Here is a 19,757-nt window from a genome sequence, read left to right on the forward strand (position 1 = left end):
TGCATTAAAGGTGCCCTTTGAATAATGGTACGTTTCAGGCTTTAGCTCTTCACAGATGTGGTTTGTGTGAATTGCTCTCCTCTCTTTACCACAAACGTGTGTGATAAAGAAGTACTGCATAAACATAGGACATATTTTCTCCTATCAGCTGAGTAATGATCAGTAATGATTATTTCAAAAAAGTGAAGTCCCTTTACTTACACAGCTACGGTGTAATAATAATAGAATATTTTTATCATGAAGTGCCTTTGGTACTGTTTCATAAACCCTTTTAACCATCCTCTTTAGCAATGCTAGATGGTGTTTTTCTGCACTCAAACACAAAACCTGGCTCAGATTGTTATCCCTGCTGCTATTATGTGGTCAACGTTGATGTGTGAAGCTTCTGAAATTAATGAAATATGCAATGCTGGTGTATGTCAGTTGTTTGGTTTTTTTTGACTTTGCTATTGGGATGATTTCTATTTCAGTAGGGTGTAAAGTGAGCGATTTTGAGCTGTTGCTCAAATGTCGTGGTTTGAATTTCATGCAAATACTTGTTTGTTCACATCCTCTTGAGGGGGGAAAAAAAAAAAAGATTTTTAAATGCTAGTGGAATTTTCTCCCTCGTACCTGTTTTTTCCTGTTTTTCATGACCAGAGTGTTTCAAATGATATTTATAAGATTTCTTGAGCTAATGGCTGTTTGGTCGGAAAGAATCCAGAAAACAGCGGGGCTGGATGAGCATAACCACGGTTCTGGGTGTACCAGGAATTTTGCCACTGGCTTCAGTGGTGCTAAGCTCTCCCCCTGAATATTGCAATGTTTTGTGTTTAAATACCAACGTCAGGATGATTTTACTGACTTTTTTCCCCGCGCTTTTGTCCAGAGGCGTAAGTGCAAAGACATGGCCTTAGCCCATTGTTAATAGCATGAGAAAAAGTGTGTTGGCCTAAACTTTGTGGGTTGCAGACAATGCATGTGGCCGTGTGGTTACAGGGTTTTTTGTTTTCACCTTTGCAATTTCAGTGTGCTAAAAGAATGAGTAAATTATTGCCATTTGGCTGTCGGATTGTGACTTCTTAGGTATGATAATTGTTCTTGTGGTCGTTTGTTATAGCGAAAGCTGCTGTGATCTTTGAGGAGTTGTTCAGCATTGTTGTGCAGCAATTAACAAAGTGACAGTGTGTGTTTATTAAAGATTGTACTGGCAAGTATGTGATCCAAGGGTTTCTGCCTTGCTAATTAGAACTGAGGTGGCATCAACAATGTGTCTAGACACACAAGGAATGACTGTACTTAAAATGCCCAAATTGTCGTGGCAATTAAGGTACGAAACCACACCACGAACTCTGTCACAATTATCCTTGGCAGTGGCTTTCCATCCCTAAATTATCAGGAATGCGTTTTTATCTTAACAGTCATTTTGGGGGATCCTCAAATTATATGGTAACGCAGATTGTTTGATGCTTTGTTTTCACACAGGGCGGAAAAGCTGCAGTTGCTGAACCACAGGCCTGTGACAGCAGTTGAAATACAGCTGGTAAGTAACAATGCTCCTGTCTGTTCAAAGCTTAAATGAAAGCAGCTTTAACCTTGAAGATCAGTTGAATAATTACTTTCTCATGGTCAGTGATTGAATGCATCCCTTTATATGCTTCTTTACATTCATGGTTCCTAATCCCCTCCGCTTCCTCTCAGTCTTCCCTTAGAGACTCACCCATCTTTCTCTTGGACAGATTCTCCACCCCTGTGTTTGCTTCAGTGTCACATATTGAAAATGCTGGACAGAATCATTAAAGGTTGATTACAGTGTTGTAAGACTGTATTTACCTAAGTCTTTGCTGCTGCTCTATAATCAGGGACTTTGCTTCTAGACAACTGCCATGACACAATTGTTTTTATGACAGGGTTTTATCTTAGGGTAAAACGAAGCACTGTGAAAAGGAAGGAGTAGGGATAGATACGGTATCTGAGCAGTTGTGCAGAATGAAAAATGGGTATGAGACGACCTTCGAATGGAAAGTAGCTATCATCAGTCTGTTAAGCATAAGTCAGTTGTAAAGAAGGATTGCTGCTAAATAGAAATAGATGGGCTGTATTCTCTGAAGTATCTCTTCAGGGGATACAAAATCTCGTAATAAAGAAATTATTATAATAAAGATATTTTAATAAAGATCTCTTACATTCAGAACATCTGCTTGTAATCATATCCTGAAACCAATTATGTAGTAGCAGGACCATATTTTGCTGAAAAAATGGGAAGGATTAAAGAGATACCAGTAGGGCTGTTTTTCATACGTACCGAGGAGCAGCCATTGCAGTGCTGAAGGCATCTCGTTCAGCAGTGCTTCTGCTGCAGGAATTCGTTCTGCATTCTGTTGTTGAAGAGATCAGTGTCAGTCTTGTCATCGACCCAACCAAGAGCATTAGGCCTTCCTGGGTTTTGCCTAGGAAGTTATTTGTAGGTGGTGGTGTTGAACCTCTCTCGTAGCTCTGTTTGCTTCGTGTGCTTTAGACATGGATCCATTTTATGGCTGTCTAGGCAGTATCCTATCTTTTTTTTTTTTTCCCTTCCTGAAATGCACTAATCTTTTAGTGGCTTTCAGGTAACTGCATTTTTGTCTCTTTTCCCTCCTGCCCTCAGTTCACAATCCTTACCAATCAGTGAGGTATTGAAAATAGTGTTGCATGTTGTCATGTTCAGGAGGCAAGAACAAGAAAACTGGAGCTTTGTAGCAGAGGAAACATCTCAAGAGAGGCAAAGCTCGTTGCTAAAACTTGCAGAATACAAATAAGAGATTGGAGTTCAGTTTGAGTTCGTTATCAATGTGTAACTTTTCTCAGATGATCAAGAGTAACTCGTGGAAACTGTAACACTGGTGCATTTGGGGACTGATCTGAATTTGTATAGGCACAGAGGTATTGGGAAAGCAGTTACTTCTGTTACATTACTGTACCCCTGTAACGTCCAGTGCAAGTTTCTCTAAAAGCAGTACTACAGTAGACTAGATTGACTGGTCAGCACTATGTTAAATTGTCCCCAAAACTGCAGTACGTAACTCTTTCATCAAAGCCCATCAAAGTCTTTTGAGCACAAAATAACTGCTAGGAAACTGCAAACCATTTGGCTGGTGTAGCACTGAGCCATAGCAAGGAAACGATTGTGCTCCTGGGTTGCTGCAATGAATCATTCCTGTTTTCTGGTGAGGACGGGCGAAGAAATCATGGCAATGCAATGTCTTTGAATGTAGAAAGCCTCTATTCTCAGAGCATCTTGGAGTATACAATAATACCAAGCTGTGGAGCCTTACCAGCACTGTGTTTCTTTGATGTCAGCAGGGAGAAGATTAACTGTAGGTAGATTTCATGTGGGCACGCCTATTCACTGCGATCGATGGATGAGACAGCCTACAAAGCAGTGAATGCTAGGTGGAAAATTGATTCTCTTCTCATTGAACTTACCCCTGTCACTCAAAAGCTTGGAGTCCCTCCTGCATTTAAAGCCAGAAATTTTGACTATTTCACACAGTGGAGGCAAATCCGTTTATTTTTATCTAAAGCCAGTTTTAAAATACCAAACAAACCATATCTCTGTCACTCCATTGCTCATAGTTTTGATGCCTCAAACTTGTATTCGTGGTTGTCTGTCCATGGGATGGAGTCAGATTTACCTGATATGCTTTTAATAGCTGATGGGAGAGGATAGTTTTGTTAACAAGAAGATCTGTTAAGGTCTTTTGCTGTCAAGTTCTTTCATAATTCTTTTTACATAAATAGCTGTATTGTTCATATTTGTCTCTTCTGGCCTGTGTGCCAGGATTTACTTCCAAACAACAATAGCAACAAAAAGAGCATGAAATTCTAATTCATATCCCACTGGGTAAAACACTGTACACATTACAGCTATCTTGACCTCCTGTTTTAATCTACAACATATGTTGTTCCTGGCTCAGTGATTCACAAAGGAGAAGAAAAGCCGGTGATGTTGATCTAACCATGACACTTAATGGGTTTGTAGATTGAGCATCTTCTAATGACCAAATTGCTCCACATTCTTCTCTCTCAATGGAAAAATGGACTTTAATTCTGTGCTTTTTAAAACAAGTTTTCCATCTCGGAGAGCTTTGTACCTCTTGATGTCAGACTGGTTACACAGAGCACACAAGATTGTCTTTTATTATTTAAGAGGAAATAATAATGCAGTGTCCTCTGCTGGAAAATGGAAGATGTCGGAGAATTGAGACATCTCATTTTCTCAACAATATCTTTTGCTTCCCACTTTGCGTAGTTGGTCAGTTATCTCTGAGGAGCATTAGTTCAATCACTCAGTCTTTTACTTCTTTTTTTATGTTCTTTTTTCTGTTACCATATTGATGCTGAACTACTTGGAATTACTGCTAAAGGAGAAAATAGCAGCCACTTTCTCATTAAGTTGTACCTCCTATGCTGGAGGTGAATTATGTGTTAGATAGCTTTGAAAGTGATTGGATTCCTATTTCCTTTTTTATTATAGTATACTGATTTATGGGTTTTTTAATAGAATTCTTAGCTTATTATTCAAATAAATAATAGCTTTTAACCCAAAAGCCATTCTGTTCAGTGATGCTGAGGTTTGTTACCCATCAAATATTACTTATCTTGGGAGTTCCTCTGTTCTTCCAGAGCTTTTTTAGAGTTCTCCGGTGTGTGCCTTTACTTATTCTTCAGTATTTGCAGCACGTTGCCTTACACCAGCAGGCTAAATGGAAGAGACACGCGTTTGAAAGCTTGAAATAAGCGCAGTGGGGATGGAGTCTCTTGTACTTTGACGTTGCTTTGGTAAGCAGAAAAGATGAGGTACGACTGTAGTTAGTGATAGCACGTTCCTAAAATATTTGATAAATAAATCTAGACAAGTTCGTATGTGTGTACTTACTGCCTGCTCACATGTGTACGTGTCCCTGTGAACAAACAGATTTTCATCTTCGTGTCTGTGTTCTGGATAGCAAAGCCATTGTTGATCTTTGAAATTACCTTGATGGGTTAGGGGTTATTTTCTGGTTCTGTAAAACCTTCTGCACATCACTTTTTGCCACGAGGACTTAGCAGCACGTTGCGACGGCACTGAACGCCTTCATTTAATTCTGGTAGTGTTCTGATTTGGAAATGATGGTTGTTTTGTTCCTCTGAGAAATTTATACGTAGTATTCGATTAAAAAAAAAAAAAAGCTACTATTAAACTGTGCAGCTGGGAAAGGCTGCATGGTAGTAAAATATCCCACATACGCGTTTGTTTAATGAATACGGCTCTGGTTCCCAGTAGCGGTTACATTGCTGAGCGAGGCATCTGCCAGAGCTTAATTCTGCAGCTGATGAATGATTTGTCTTTCCATTCTCTTGTAACAAGAGTCGAGTGATGGATGATGAGTGCGTGTTTTGTTTTGCTGCGTAGAAAATCCTTGCACAGATGTACGTGGAGAGGAAGAATGGATCTGGTGGGTAATGAGAGATGCCGCGATGGGCTCTCGGAGAGACCAGTCCATTGCAATAGAGTTCGGTAGAGTTTGATGCCGACCACTGGTGGATGCTTGGGGAGGGAAGGAAGATGGAGCGTGGGTGGTTGCCCTCTTTTGGATGTGCTCTCCGTTTAGTAAATGTTTGCCTAATTTTGAGCAGTTGAGCTTAAAGCCCATGTAAGTCTGCTGGGCCTCTCAAGCACTGGAAACCAATCCGATAGCTGTGGCTTACCGAGGTGCTTCGAGAAGGTGAAGTACTGATCATTAGGTTTCTAAATAAAGGTAGCAGCACTCTCAGAGCTGAGCACTACAGCAGCTTCAGCTGCTTTCTGAGGAATCTATATGTATCCCACAGTTCTGATACGTTTTTTATCAATAAAGTAAGAAACGTAAGTCTAGGTACCCAGGGTTGAGAAGTACCCACTACCTGCAGGGTGAATGTGCTTCCACTTGTGTAATCAGTAAGAATTTCCTACCAATTACATTACCAAATAAAGTTTTGCCATGTGCTTGATTCCTTCTTTGGTCTTATAGAGTATATTGGTTAGAGCATTAGCTGAGGGAAAAATGAAAACTGCTTACTGCATGATTAGATTGTAATGAGAATTAACTGTTACTGGCTTGAGTGACATTGAAGTTAGTATTAAAGCCTGAGTTGAACTTAACCACATAGTTGCATTCCATGGAAAATTCATACTGTGTATATTTACGATTAGGGTTGATAGGCTATAATGTTTGCTGAAACCACCCACACTAGTTATTTTGGAGTAGCGTAAGCTTGAATGCTGAAGAAGTGATGATGGGATTTATTTATTACAAGAAGCAGCACAGATGACGTGGCCAACTGCCTTTCTCTTGTGTTCATGTCAAGAAAACCTTGCTCTCAGCCCTCTGGAAGGGACGTGCTTGCCTTGCTGCACATGAGGATGTTTTTATCTATAAACTGTGGCACTGTAACATTGCCCAGTGCTGTTACTTGCCCAAACTCCTGAATATCAAAACCCCACTGTTTGGATGGAGCTTTGGGGATGATACCCCACCATTCACACACGGCACCACTTCCATTCGCCTTGTGTGGCACTGCCAACATAAACATCTTACATCACCCACTTACTAAAAACATTTGCATTTTTGTTTTCCCTAGTATAAACTTTGCATTCCTGACTGCTTACAGTTTGAATCTGTTGCTTGAGCAGTTTCAGCCAATTGCAAGCTAGAGGTTAGCGGGGCTTTTGCATACACATTTTTTCCTGTATTAGTAAAATTCTTGCTGAAAAGTCAGTTGTTGAACACAGTCGTTTCTTCTTCCCCTCTTCTGTTTCCCCTCGTGCATGTTTTCTCTTCTGAGTACCATAGCCTTATTTCCTTGTACTTCCTGTAGCAAAGGTATTATAGTTGCAAATCAGTGGACTCTGCAAACATCTGTTGAATGAGTCACCTTCTGCTTCCCTTGTGGTATCTGTTCTCCTTTAGAACAGTTTCATTTGTCTCTTTGTCTGCTTGCTCTCTGTGCTTGATTTTTGAATTTTTCTCTTCGGCGTGCTGCTTTGCTGCTTCCTTCGTGCTTGTGTTTTCGTAAGGCACCGCTCATGCTGTTTCTCTGAAAGAGCTGATTTTTGTAACTGCTGCTTTTGATCTTTTGTACTTTTGAATAGCATCACAGCCAAATAGCGCTGAAATACCAGCACTATGTCCATCCTGCCAAAACACAGCCCTTGGTGGGTAGTTCCTGCTGTAAGAGCTGGCAGTGAGGATGCACGAACCTCAGGCACCGAGAGGTGAGCCTGCAATGAATTTGCTGCAGCAACTTAAGGAATTACCTCTTCCCTCTGACAGACACTACAAATCTGTCAGCAGAAGGGAAATTGGAGATGCCTCACCTCTTGGGTCCAGCATCTTATTTTGAAGGTGCTTTTCTGAACAGTTTAATCTGAGACACCAGTTACAGCACCAATGCATTTGAAACATGGGAGGCTGTTTTTTTCATCAACCATCTGCCAACATGGGATTTCTTAAACTGCCAGAGCAGCCACCAGAGCTCATCAGTTGATGTCCTGAGCCGTGTCTGAGTCCTGCAGTCTTGTGTTCTACCAGTTCAAATGACATTGGTGTGAGTGTTCACATTAAGAGTTGGGACATTACTCTTTCAGCACCCAGGTGCACGTAAGAAGCAGTGATAAGACTTGTGAGTACAATTTGTCGTCAGTGCAAAAGTTGAGAAGGGTTGCTGCTGATCTAGAAATCACTGTGATATCTATTAAAGTTCTGATCAAGTCTTTGTGTTTAACTTGAGTCGTTAAGTACCAAAAGGAACAAGAGATGTCTGCCTGGAGAGGTGGTGGATGGCCCGTCTTTGGAGACACCAACGGGCAGGCTGCAGGGGCTCTGAGCACCTGGCAGGGCTGTGGGTGTCCCTGTGCACTGCAGGAGTGAGATGGATGGCCTTTAAGAGTCGCTTCCAACTGAAATGATTTGATGATTCTCTGATTCTGTAAGAAGCGTATGGCAAAGAAAGGGAATGGAGATACCTAGAGACGGATAAAATTTAAATGAGGAAGAGGGGCCGACTTCAAATGACCCAATAAATCAGAGCTAACCCAGGCGAGGTGCCAGTTTTCTGAAGATGTGGAAGTAATAACAAATGCAGGAGACATAGGCCCCGGGAGATACATCAGCCTTAGGTAGTTTTGCCTCTTCTAAAGATGTCCGTGGAGATTTTCAAGAGCTGTGGAGATGTGGCACTGAAGGACCTGGTTCATGGCATGGTGGGGGTGGGCTGGGGATGGACTTGGGGATCTTAGTGGTCTTCCCAATGTTAATGATTCTGTGATTCTCTGATGTGGGCTTTTTCTTTGTAAGGTTTGTTCTGTTCTCCTGCTATGGTGCTGTCACCTTCAAAGCTGAACGTAACAGTCATTAATAACACTACACTAATAATCCCCTCCAAAAAGCAGGCTCACAGCCCTCTACAAAACTGAGCAGCATAGATCATCTGGAGAGTAATGGCTGTGTCAGCAATGTTGGCAACAAAGACTATTTATGCACTGTACCACATTGCATTGTATAGTGTTGATGCTCCAAGGTATTCCAGTTAACCTGCCCAGCTGATCACCTCTGAGAAGCAGCCCCAAAAGCTGTTATCTGGTACCACTTCAATAGCTGCAGCAGTTGCTTACACAGAATGGTAATGCTAGGGGTGTTTTTAGCATATTTGAACTTGTAATGTATACTATGACAGCTGACAGGAATGAGAGCCAAGGCTGAAAAATAGCCAGGGTCCTACAATAATTCCTGAGCTAACCATGATTTGAAAGCCACTCCACAGAGGATTTCGTCCTTTGATCAGCATGGCTTCCAGAAACAGTCCTCTGCAAATGGATATTTGTCTGCCTGTTGCTGCTTGAGTGGATTGTAGCGTGCTTGCTTTCCTCTCATCAAGGGGCTGTGGGTAATGGCTGCTGAAAGATGACCCGATTGTGCAAAGAGGACTCATAGGACATGTCATAGAACATGGGGGGGAGGGGGGAAGGTAATTGAATATACTACTCTGGTTTTTAGAAGGCAAGATGCGTCTGAATAGCTGATAATTTCCAGCTAGAAATGATTTAACCTGCATTGACTTGGAGCCATAATTAATATAAATCACCGCTCTTCAAAGGACATTTTAAAGGACTTTGCATAAAAAAGAAAATCTCAAACCCCACAATCCTAATTGGTTTCATTTGCGTTTGAAGAGTTCATTTGGCTTATGCTTGCAGTCCTCTGACAAGCTTTTCCTTTTAGCAGCTGCCTATAAATTAGGGCGGTTGTTTTTACTGGTAGCAGCGATATAAGAGTTCCCACAGCTCCACAGTGAGAGTAGGTCCCTAATTAATCTTATAGAATTTTATTGTTGATTCATGACAGCACGTTTGGTGTTGCTCAGAGCTTTTATATGCTTTCATACTCCGGAAATTCACAGTCAAAATAAGTTCTAATAACATACGGCTGCTGCAGGCGTAGGTGGCTTCTTTTATGGTGTAATTACTTTCCTTCTAGGTGCTGGATGAGATTCCAAGATTCAGGTAACCAGTGTCGTGTTATCTCATTTCACTTCTCACATGAACACACAGTTTGCACAGGAGCTTAGGAAATGAAGTCTGGAAGGCAGCTCTGCACATGAGCTAATGAAAGGCCTGGGTCAAAGTATGGATGCGTGGGTCGGGAAAGGTTTTAGGAGAAACTGGAGAGAAAAGGTTATGTTGGGTGTGCTGCTTTCCTTGGTTTGAAGAAAGCAGGGTCTCATTATGGAGTGCCAGTTGTCATGGTTAACAATGGAGCTCTTCATTCTTCTGAACATTCCAAGAGTTCCACTTCGTTGGAGCTCGTTACATAAGCATTCTACAATGTCTTTCATCCATTGAAAATAGTATTTCCCAATTAGTTTAGTCCTTTGGTTTGGAGCTGAGGGCAGAAGTATGGGTTTAATGATTCCGATGGATTGTTTTTGACCTGCAGATGGTAGAAGAAAGCGAGGAAAGACTGACAGAGGAGCAGATCGAGTCGCTTCTCCAGACAGTGTCCAGCATTCTTCCAGGGGATCCAGAGGAACAGCAGAGAGACTCAGCGATGGAAACTGAAGACAGGGGCGGCCAGTAGCAGGAGGCATCTAGACCAAAGCCAGCAATAATTTCAGCAGAAGAGAATTGGTTAATCTTTTTCTGTTTTTACTCGATACCAGTTTCATCTTAGATTGAGCATCGTTGTAAAATATATTAAATTTTTTATTCTTCAGAGGTGATGAGGGAACCCGTTGTTTACCAGAAAGCGTGGAAGAGGACACTGGGGTGATAGTAACTGCTTTATATCGTAGCAGACAAGTTACAGGGCACAGAATGTGAAGCTTTTGTATTTTTTACATTACCCATGTAACAGCTGTACATTTGAGTAGGCTAATATACAGCTGGCAGTGTTTTAATTATCACAGCAGTACTATAATTATAATTGCTTTCAGATGATGTTGAATTGCCCAACTGCTTTTCTGAATGTGATTTACAATACAAAGCCAGATTTTGGAGCTGTTTGGGAATGGGGCTGCTTCCATGGATCTGTGCACGGAGTAATGTACAAAAACTGCTTGGTATCTGTTTGGAGAACATAAAGTAGGTGGATGGCATCCTGGGAGTGAGAGGATCTGTTGGTAGGATAACTCAAGGATGTCAGACAGTGTAGATAAATGGTAGATGCACATGATCAGCTGGATAAACGTACTGCTCTGAACACGGCTGGACTGGACCAGTTTTGCAGCAGCTCAGGCTCTGGGCTGTAATGCTAAGGCTCTTGGTAACACAAACAGAAGGACATGTCAGAGTGAGGTTTGTATTTCGCCTTGGGTATTTGTTCTGATATTTATGTATAAGCAAGTCACAGTCCTGCCAATGTGCTTTCAACCGTGGAATAAATGAATGAGTCAACACTGAAGTCCTAATCTGGTTTCTAAGAATGAAAATCAGTCATGTCTGGAGGAGGATTTTTTGTGTACTGAGCTTTGTCTGATTAAAGATTTCAGGGTCAAGTATTAAATGTTGAAAGCATTGATGATTATGAGAAATCTTTTGTAGATATGCACAAAGTCATGAGTTACACATGGCGCTGGTTTTATACTTCAGACCATTCTACTGTAATTGTTACAGAGGACTGGAAAAAGAAATAAAATTTGAAGTACGTCCTGGGACTTTTTTGGCTTGAAGACACAAGAGCTGCAATCAAACTATCTGCCTTTTTTCCCCACTTCTGTCATGGTTTTATTTGTTGATCCTAAGCGAGGAATTTACCCTCTTTGAGCCTTAGTTATGTGGTGTAGGAAAGGGAGTGATACCTTCTGCTGTTTGGAGGATTTCTGATACACATTTCCGTGGTATTTTTAGCTGCTTTGATGTTTGGAGAGGGAGGAAAATATATTTGTTACCTCCAAAACATGATTTATCTTACATTAAAGCCTTCCCAAGGCTGAAGGCTGATGGTATGCTTGGACTGGGAATGTTAAGTGCAGTACTGGAAGGAAAAGACCTCAGTGTTTTTTTGTGATAAACTGATATCTGTATTTTCCCCCTAGATGTGCAAATAAACCAAAGGAGGTTAATAGATCATATCACGGAATTATGTGAAATTAAATTTAAAATTAGCATTTTTACTCCCGGCAGTCATTAACGTTTGATGTTCCGTGGCCTTGGGCTGCAAGTGTTTACATTTTTATCTGTACTCTCTCTCAAATTAAGTTGTCAAAACATTTGCTAAACTTAGGAGGAGCAGCTGGGAGCAGATTGCGAGCATCTTTAGCCAGCAAGAATATTTGAACAGATGTATTAATACGAGTATTCCATCTTGGAAACTGCTGATCGTACAGGTGCAGAATTGCTTTCTCTCCGTGAATGGTTTTCATGTTGTGTTGTTCACTCTCAGATGCTTTCTTTGGAATCCCGACACTCAGAATGGTTAATGCAAAGCAAATGTCATCTTGTTTATGCGATGCCATTTTTCCACTGTCCTATATATTACTTAAAAGATCTGCCTGTCTTCCAGGGCTGCTTTCTGCTTGCTAACTAATGAGTTCCCCGACACCGTCAGTGCGCTCTGTTCGTTCTCTCTTCATGGCAGTGTGGAAGGAGCAGCCCGGTGATGTGTCAAGCGAGCATTAAAATGTGAGTAGACTTAGCAGCTCAGTTGGTAATTTTGAGGAGAGTATAGAATACGCTCAATTTTCCAAATATTTAAGCACGTGTTATTTTTTTTTTTTTAGCCTTCTCATTTCTTGTGTGTTCCACATTTTTATTCTGCATTCAGCTTTTGAGTGTTGTCAGACTGACAGCTCTGGGTGCAGCAGTGCTCTGCTCCACGCGCTTCTCCAAGAGAAAGAGCTGTCAGAATTCTCCCGCTTTGATGCATCAAAATACACAGATTTTCGTGTGCCTTGGTTTCTCTTTTTATAAGTTCCAGCCTTGGAAGCCTTTTCTATGATGGTGTGGCAGTGCTATCCTGTTCTATTAGGGTTTTTGTGCATCCTGATAGGCGAGCAAATCTCTTGTACCAGCCTCAAGGCTGTGCCCTTCCCTTGGCCATCCCGGTGTGGCCATGTGCTCACATCTCTGCACTGCTTGCTCCTTACTGGCGGTCAAGTTATGGACTTTGCAAGCAGAATTGAATGCTAGACTTCACAGCCTCATGTTCCTGAGAATTGCCCTACTATGAAGGCACGTCCTGTGTACTCTGCACGTCCCTTGTCACTGAGATAACATGGAGCTGAACTGTGTGATGAAATTATTTTCTAATGAGAGCATCTGTACTCTTGGTTTGGGCACAAGATCAAGTCTGAGTATGGGGCTGAGCCAAAGGGAACACCCCGTGGTTGGGCTGCCCAGCGCTGGCTGTGCCACCTTCAGTAGGGGAAAGAGCAGTTAAATTTGTTTATTGGCAATCACAGGGTCGTGTTGGTGTAGGGAACCTGAATGACACAGGTCCCAGGCTGGCAGACATGGACATTGCTCTGCTGACCTCTGAGCCACTGAGCCACCTGAGCATTGAGCTACACATAAGGAGCATAGGGCCCAGCTCGGGTCCCCAAGTGAGTGCTGTGGTTGAGGTTATGCTGGGGATATGGGAAGAGGGGCACGGGGGGAGAACAGGGAAGAGCTCCAGGGACCCAGAGAGGGAATGGGCGCTCCTCTCTAACTTGTCGCCTCTGCTCCTCAGGAACCTGCCCAGAGCCCATAGCTCACAGAGCCGCCAGGGACGAAAGAGTGGTGTGTCCCAAAACTGTCAGGAACTGGGATCATAGAATCACAGAATTGTTAAGGTTGGAAAATCTACTAAGTCCCACTAAGATCCCCAACCCACCCCCACCATTCCCAATGACCATGTCCCTCAGTGCCACATCTCCATAGTTCCTGAACACCTCTGGGGACAGGGACTCCCCCGCTCCCTGGGCAGCTGTGCCACTGCATCACTGCTCTGAGAAGTTTTTCTGAATATTCAACCTGAACCTCCCCTGGCACAACTGGCCATCCCCTCTCGTCCTATTGCTGTTACCTGGGAGCAGTGGCTGACCCCCACCTCACCCCCACCTCCTTTCAGATCGTTCTAGAGAGCAACGAGGTCTCCCCGAGCCTCCTTTTCTCCAGACTGAACCATCCCAGATCCCTCAGCTGCCCCTCGTTGTACTCCAGAACCTTCACAGCTCCGTCGCCCTTCCCTGGATCCCTTTGGGAAGGGATTTGGGGTCAAAGCAGGCAGGGAACTGCTTGTCTGCGGGATGCTAAAGCTCATCAAAATATTTCAACAGCAGCTTGGATCTGTCCAACCCCCACACCCACGGAGGGGCCCAGGGAATTCTCTGAGAGGCCCAGCACACCCTTAAGGAGCACAAGCAATGCTCTGGAGCTGCCCTGGGGCTGGGCGCTCGGTGTCAGCCCCACAGAGCCGCTGTGGTTGGGGCACAACTGGGACTTGTCCAGCTGGGTCGGGGTTGGAACCACCGCAGGCGCTGACGGAGAAAATACTTTGTGTTCCCACAGCGAGCAATCCTGCTGCAAGGGTTTTATTGAGCAAAAAGAAATGCTTACACTGAAAAATCCGAGCCTTGGCCAAAGCGCAACTGAAACGGAGAGAACGCTTAGGAAACATTTGTTAAACCCCAAGGACCTTTACGTGCCATGAGTGAGTGTCCCAGTGCATGGGGCTTAAATTAATTTCTTTGTGCATTAATGGTCTTTATTTCGTTTGCTTGTGTTTGTAAATGTTACCTATCAAGGGTAGCAGAGATGCTGTTAAAGTTTGAAGATAATTAAGATAAACCGGCCCAATGGGGTGAGAGAGCATCTGAAAGGAGGAGGGAGCAGGGCCACCTCCCCTGCTGCAGGCACTCTGCTTTTATTTGGGATTTTTGCTCTTCCTTGAGCAGGGGACCAGGCTGCTCCCAGCTGGGGCAGTGCATGGGCTGATGGCAACGCTGCTCTGCTGTGAATCCCATGCTTTGCCCTCCTCTAAGGGCAGCCTCCCCCTAGCCCACTGCGTGGTGTGAGCCCCACAGAGCTGCTAAAGAAAATCTGGCGCTTCTCCTCTATGGGGCTAGGCAGAAATGTCATTGTTCATTTAAAAAAAGAAAAAAAAGAAAACACCCAAACTAGCTGCTGATGAAGGGCTCCTGGAGCCAAAAACTACCCCCAGTGCTGGACCCTGGGGACAGCAGGGGGTGGCACGTCGGTCCCCAGTTGGTCTGGGCTTTTCCTCTTAAAAGAGAGAGAATTAAAGCTCAACTCGGGTGCTGCTCCCTAAGCTCGGTCAGTTTTGTCCCCGAGTTTTGTCCTGAGCCACACAGTGCTGCCCTCAAACATAAGATGACACTTTGCTGTCCCCAGGCATTGTTCAGCCCATGCTGGGGGTCTGGGCTGGGGAGCAGCCCCCTGCGATGGGTTTGCCTGCGTGTATCCCGGGGGGTCCAGACCAGCAGGGAGCGTCAGGCTGCTCCTCTCCTTGTAAGGCATGGTGGTTTTTTTTATGGTTGGTTGGTTTGTTTGTTTGTTCCGTTCAAATTCATCTAAAAGGTTATTTTTCCCCATTTGCATTGTTCACCGATTTCCTTAGAAACCTCAGTGGAATGCAGCAATTGAAGCCCCTTTGGCACAAAGCAGCGGAGGTGAAGGAGGGGAGAAGGAAGCACAGAAACCCAAAGGGACTTCAGCTGCTTCCTCCCATCACCCTGCCCCTTTCTGCTGCCAACGCAAACACCTGTGGGCCCCGTCCCACGCACGGTGACACTGGGGGACCCACAGAGCAAGCCAGTCCCAACACCCCACGCTGCATTCTGTGGCTGTGGGTGCTTTGAAGAGCCCAAAGTGGCTCAAAAGACCAACCTGGCCCCGAAATACCCCGCTGCTGAAGCCTCTTCCTGCTTGTTCTCTGCTTTTATGGCTTTTCTCATCCCCTTTCCCCACCTTTCTCTGTGGCACCAGGAGCTGGAGCACTCCCTGTAAGGAGGATTGGGCTGGTGGCACCCATGGGGAGCAATAGGAAATGCTGCAGAGCCCCGGTGACATCGGGTGCGGGGAGGGAGGTAGTGAGTGCTGAGCTCTTTGCTGAGGCCTCGGCACAGCCCAGGAGTTAATCATTAAAATGTGCCTATGTGTAACTACTCTCTGCAGGACAACGAACTGAGAAATTATTTAACACCATTTAAATGGGTCATAGCAGTCACTATAATAAGTGTGCCCGGAGCCAATGGGAGCTATCGGGCTGCTATAAAAGTGGGTGGGGAGGAGCAGCGTTGAGCACCCAAGGGCCGGGTGCTGCCCTGCGGAGAGCTCCCAGCCCTTCTGGGGCTCTGCACCCACCCCTGTGCTGACATTGAAAGGTGGGAGCCAGGGGCTGCTCCTGCCGATGGGATCCCGAATTTGAGTGGAAAAAGATGAAATTCAGCGGTGCGGTGAGTGAGGGCGTTGGGCCGAGGGGATGAGCAGAGCACGAGCATGGAGCACGTGTGTATGTGTAATATAGCCATACATGGAGCACACAGCTTTGGAGAGCCACGCGTTGGGGTTGGGTTCTGGAGCAGTGGTGGCATTCTGTCCGTCGTGTTTCGGTGCTGGAGTGGCCAGCTCTGGGCTGGGGAGCCCTGAGTACCCCAGGTCCCATTTGTACATGTACACACGTACATTTTGTTTGGTTATTCAGTTATATAAATGCATTTGTACATATATGAATATCTAAATATGTAAATACTTGTTACATCTTGTGTTCAAATTAACAGGCGTTTATATATCTGCCTAAACGTGTGTATTTAAAATGCATAAGTGCCTAAGATATTCCATATAGGTGTACATATGTAAGTATATAATTCATCCATACATGTGTGTTTATATATTATATACACACCTACCAATATATATACACACACACATGCATGCTTATACATGTGCAGGAGCAGGAGGAGAGCAGTGTGCACTACAGCCTCACCAACCCCCCCTGCTCCCTGTGAGTGCCCCTCTCCTTTCCCTGGGGATGTCCCCTTGCACCGGGTGCTGCTTTGTGTCTGAAAAGGCTGTTGGGAGAACAAATGATTGACTCAGCCTATGTGGGACGGGGCTGTGTTTGCTGTTCTGCCAGTGTTTGCCATGCACTATTCCCGACCTTGGCCTGGGGGCTGTGCTGCTTCCAAATGTGCCCGGGACGTGTGGAACTGATGGGACAATGAAAAAAGCGTTTTCCCCCCCAAAATAGCTTTCTGGTAGCACCAGGGGCTGATCTTCAGCTGCTGTGAATGGGGAAAACCGGCTGCCAGGATGAGATCCTTCCCATGGGGCCCAGCACAGGACCCCGTTTCTTTCTTCTTGTATTTTTCCAGGACTCTCAGCACGGCACAGGTTTGGTTTTGAAACCACAGTGGTGCAGGAGCCTCTCTGTGCTCCAGCTCATGGCCGGGGCTCAGGGCTGGAAACCCTCAGCCTGACACGAGCAGCACTTTGGCAGCGGGATTTGGGATTTGGGGGTTGTTTGTATTTTGTTTTAGGATGGTCGGGAGCCTCTCCTGCACCTCCTCGCACCGCTCTCCAGACACAGATGAGATCATTCCTGTCTCGCTGACATCGCAAACACTCCAGCAGATCATTCACGGCTGCAATGCACGGTGTAGGGCTCCGCTTTGCAAGCCTCTGAGCACCTCCTGCCATTAAACTGGAGTAAATCCCCCCGCAAACAGCTCTGCCCCATTGCCTGGAGGGTGCTGAGTGCCCGGCATAGATTTATTTCCTGGGTCAATGCCATGAGATGTGCTGAGCATCCTCGTGCAGCTCACAGCCAGGCTCCCCGTAATATAGGATTTTATTTCTTATTTTCTTTTAGAGGAAGCCCAGCAAGGAGGAGGGAGCTGGGCTGTGCTTTGCTCTCAGCTGTTCCCGTGTGCTCGGCCCGCGCATGTCCCTCGTGCCACATCGGCAGCGGTCTGTGAGCCAGGAGCACGGGAAGGTGCCCAGAAATGTGAGAGAGGAGCGCTCGGCTCCTGCTCCAAGTGGAAAAACCGTGCTTGTGGTGTGGGAGGGAGGGAGGGAGGGAGGGCTGGTACCCACTGGGAGCCCCAAGGGTGCTGCAGCTCTGGGGCTCCCACAGCTGGGGAACAAATCTGAAATGAATACAGCATGATGGCTTCTGCAGGCAGTGGGGAGGTCGGATGTCAGCTGTCACATGCAGAAATGTGATGAGGGATGGGATGAGGGATGGGGCGATGGAGCCAGCCATCACCCTACAGGGCTGAACTGCAGGGAGGAGAAGCGGACATCCATGCCCCAAATTCCAGCACCAGGCTGCGATCCAGCTGGAGTGGTGCTCGCAGCTGGGGCTCCGTCCCACTCTGTGGTGGGTTGGGGTGGTGGGACTGGGGGGATTTCATCTCTGGGCCCCCAACCGAGACACGGGTCCAGGCGGTGCTCCCAGCTTTGACAGCCAGGTGCCAAATCCATCCTTCCTCCCTATGCAGAGTGAAATCTGTTGCCATTCATAACAGCAGCGCTTCAGCTCAGCTCCAGCTGCGCACCAGGCAGGAGGGATGCTGGGCAGGGCAGCATCCTGCTCCTTCCCTCATGCATTTTCCTTTAGGATCAGAAATGCCTTTTGTAGAGCACAGGGAGCTCCAGCCGGGGGGAGCCCGCAGCCCCGTTGTGCAACTGCTGTGGAGGCATTCGAGGAAACAGAAAAACATCCACAGCGCTGCCAGGACACAGCAAAGGCAGTGAGTGCAGCTCCAGAGCTGGGAACGAGCTGTGCAGAGAGGGAAATTCTTTGCATTCTTAGCAATGGGAAGGTGGGATTGGGGTAGAACACCGAGTGAGTGCCAAGGTATCAGGAAGGCACTTCTTGCTTTTAACCGTTGTGCTCGTGTTGAATTCAGGGATGTTTTCGGAGTGGATTTCATCTGTTGAAAGAAGCATTGTGCTGGATGTAAAGGGAGGGAAGCAAAGTGCTGCCGGGTCCCCGAGGCAGATCCCAGGGCAGCTGTGCTGGTGCTGTAGCCATGGACAGCCCCAGATTCTCCTTTCCCTGTTTGCACCGTGTGGTGGCTGCAGACTGCAGCCTGAAAATGGATCTGGGTGAGTCATGGCTTAAAGCCTTAAAAAAAAAAAAAAACGATAAAGCGATCTGCAGCCATAAAACCAAACCAATAAAGCGATGTAAAAAGCGCTGCTTTATGGATCGAGGCAACCTTAGTGGAAATGAGACGCAATGTTTCAGCCATAAATCATCTGTCCAGACACGAGCGGGCAGCACACGGCCTTTATCACCCAAGGAGAGAAACAGGAGAGGGATTTTGGCACCTGGAGGGATTTTCGCAGCTGGAGGCCTCGGGGATGACAAAGCCCCATTGGTTGCCTCTGTGCTGTCCCCATTGGAGATGGGCAATGAGTCCCACCTCGTTTTGGGGCTCCTGTGCGGTGTGTGACAGGTGATGCACGTGGGATGTTTGCACCTGCACGGCCAATTGCTGACAGGTTAGAAGCAGGCAGCATTCAGCAGGCAGCTCTGTCCAGATGCTCCAGTATTTTTCATGGAAATCACGGTGCCTCTGTGGGGTTTGAGCGCAGAGCATGCAGAATCCTTTCCCTCTCATTCCTCCCAGCAAAGCTCCCAGGACAGCAGTGCTGCGGGAGGACGTGGGCCAGGGGAAGGTGGCGAGCGGGGCCGTGCAGGTGTGCCAGATGTGCCAGATGTGCAGCTGCGCCAGATGTGCACAGCAGTGCCCCGGGGGGGCAGGCAGGTGATGACGGGGCCCAGCTGCTCCCAGCCCCCACACTCTCCTGGCACAGCCGGACAGAGGCGGCCGCGCTCTCCCAGATGTGCGCCGTCCGCTCCAGCTGCGCGCTGCGGGTGTTCCCCGCAGACTCCTCCGCACCCGAAAGGGTTAAAAGCACCGCCCCGCCCCTCACCCGTCAATCTCCACCCGCTGCCCAATGTCGCGCCGCGACACATCGAAGCCGGCGGCCAATAGGGACGCGCTTGTGATCTCCATGGCAGCGCGGGGCCGGGGGCAGTGGGCGGCGCGGTGCGGCGGGGGCCGCTGCCGGTGCCGCTCCCAGCGCCATGCTGCCCGGGGCGGCCCGCCGCGGCGGGGCGGCCGCACTGCTGCTGCTGCTGCTGCTGCGCACAAACGGCCCGGGCCTGGCGGCGGCGGCGGTACAGGTGAGCGTGTCCGCCGGGGGTGCCCGGGTGCGGGCTCTCGCTGCGGTGTCCGTGGGGCTGCGGCGCAGCGCTGCCCGCGGG

The 19,757-nt window shown here is 46.5% G+C and overlaps 2 protein-coding genes across 12 annotated transcripts in view; both read left to right on the top strand.

Annotated features, from left to right (window-relative positions):
* The window catches only part of CRCP (CGRP receptor component), a 51,082-nt gene extending 39,873 nt beyond the window's left edge, over window positions 1-11,209 (top strand). For 7 of the 9 annotated variants that reach the window (XM_021416033.1, XM_021416028.1, XM_021416034.1 and 4 more), the window contains 2 exons: window positions 1,465-1,522; window positions 9,975-11,182. In XM_021416033.1, the coding sequence (XP_021271708.1) occupies window positions 1,465-1,522; window positions 9,975-10,115 (199 nt within the window). In that variant the 3' untranslated portion in view covers window positions 10,116-11,182. Of the gene's footprint in view, window positions 1-1,464; window positions 1,523-9,515; window positions 9,542-9,974 lie in introns of all 9 variants that reach the window. The other 2 variants (XM_021416029.1, XM_021416030.1) reach the window with 2 other exon arrangements.
* Window positions 11,356-19,757, top strand: part of TPST1 (tyrosylprotein sulfotransferase 1) — a 34,274-nt gene continuing 25,872 nt past the window's right edge. For 2 of the 3 annotated variants that reach the window (XM_021416018.1, XM_021416022.1), the window contains exon 1: window positions 19,520-19,676. The gene's annotated coding sequence lies outside the window, so the exon portion shown is untranslated. Of the gene's footprint in view, window positions 12,158-13,205; window positions 13,309-14,026; window positions 14,169-19,519; window positions 19,677-19,757 lie in introns of those variants that run through there. The other variant, XM_021416019.1, reaches the window with a different exon arrangement.

The sequence above is a fragment of the Numida meleagris genome, chromosome 18, assembly GCF_002078875.1.
Source record: "Numida meleagris isolate 19003 breed g44 Domestic line chromosome 18, NumMel1.0, whole genome shotgun sequence".
Classification (NCBI taxonomy): domain Eukaryota; kingdom Metazoa; phylum Chordata; class Aves; order Galliformes; family Numididae; genus Numida; species Numida meleagris.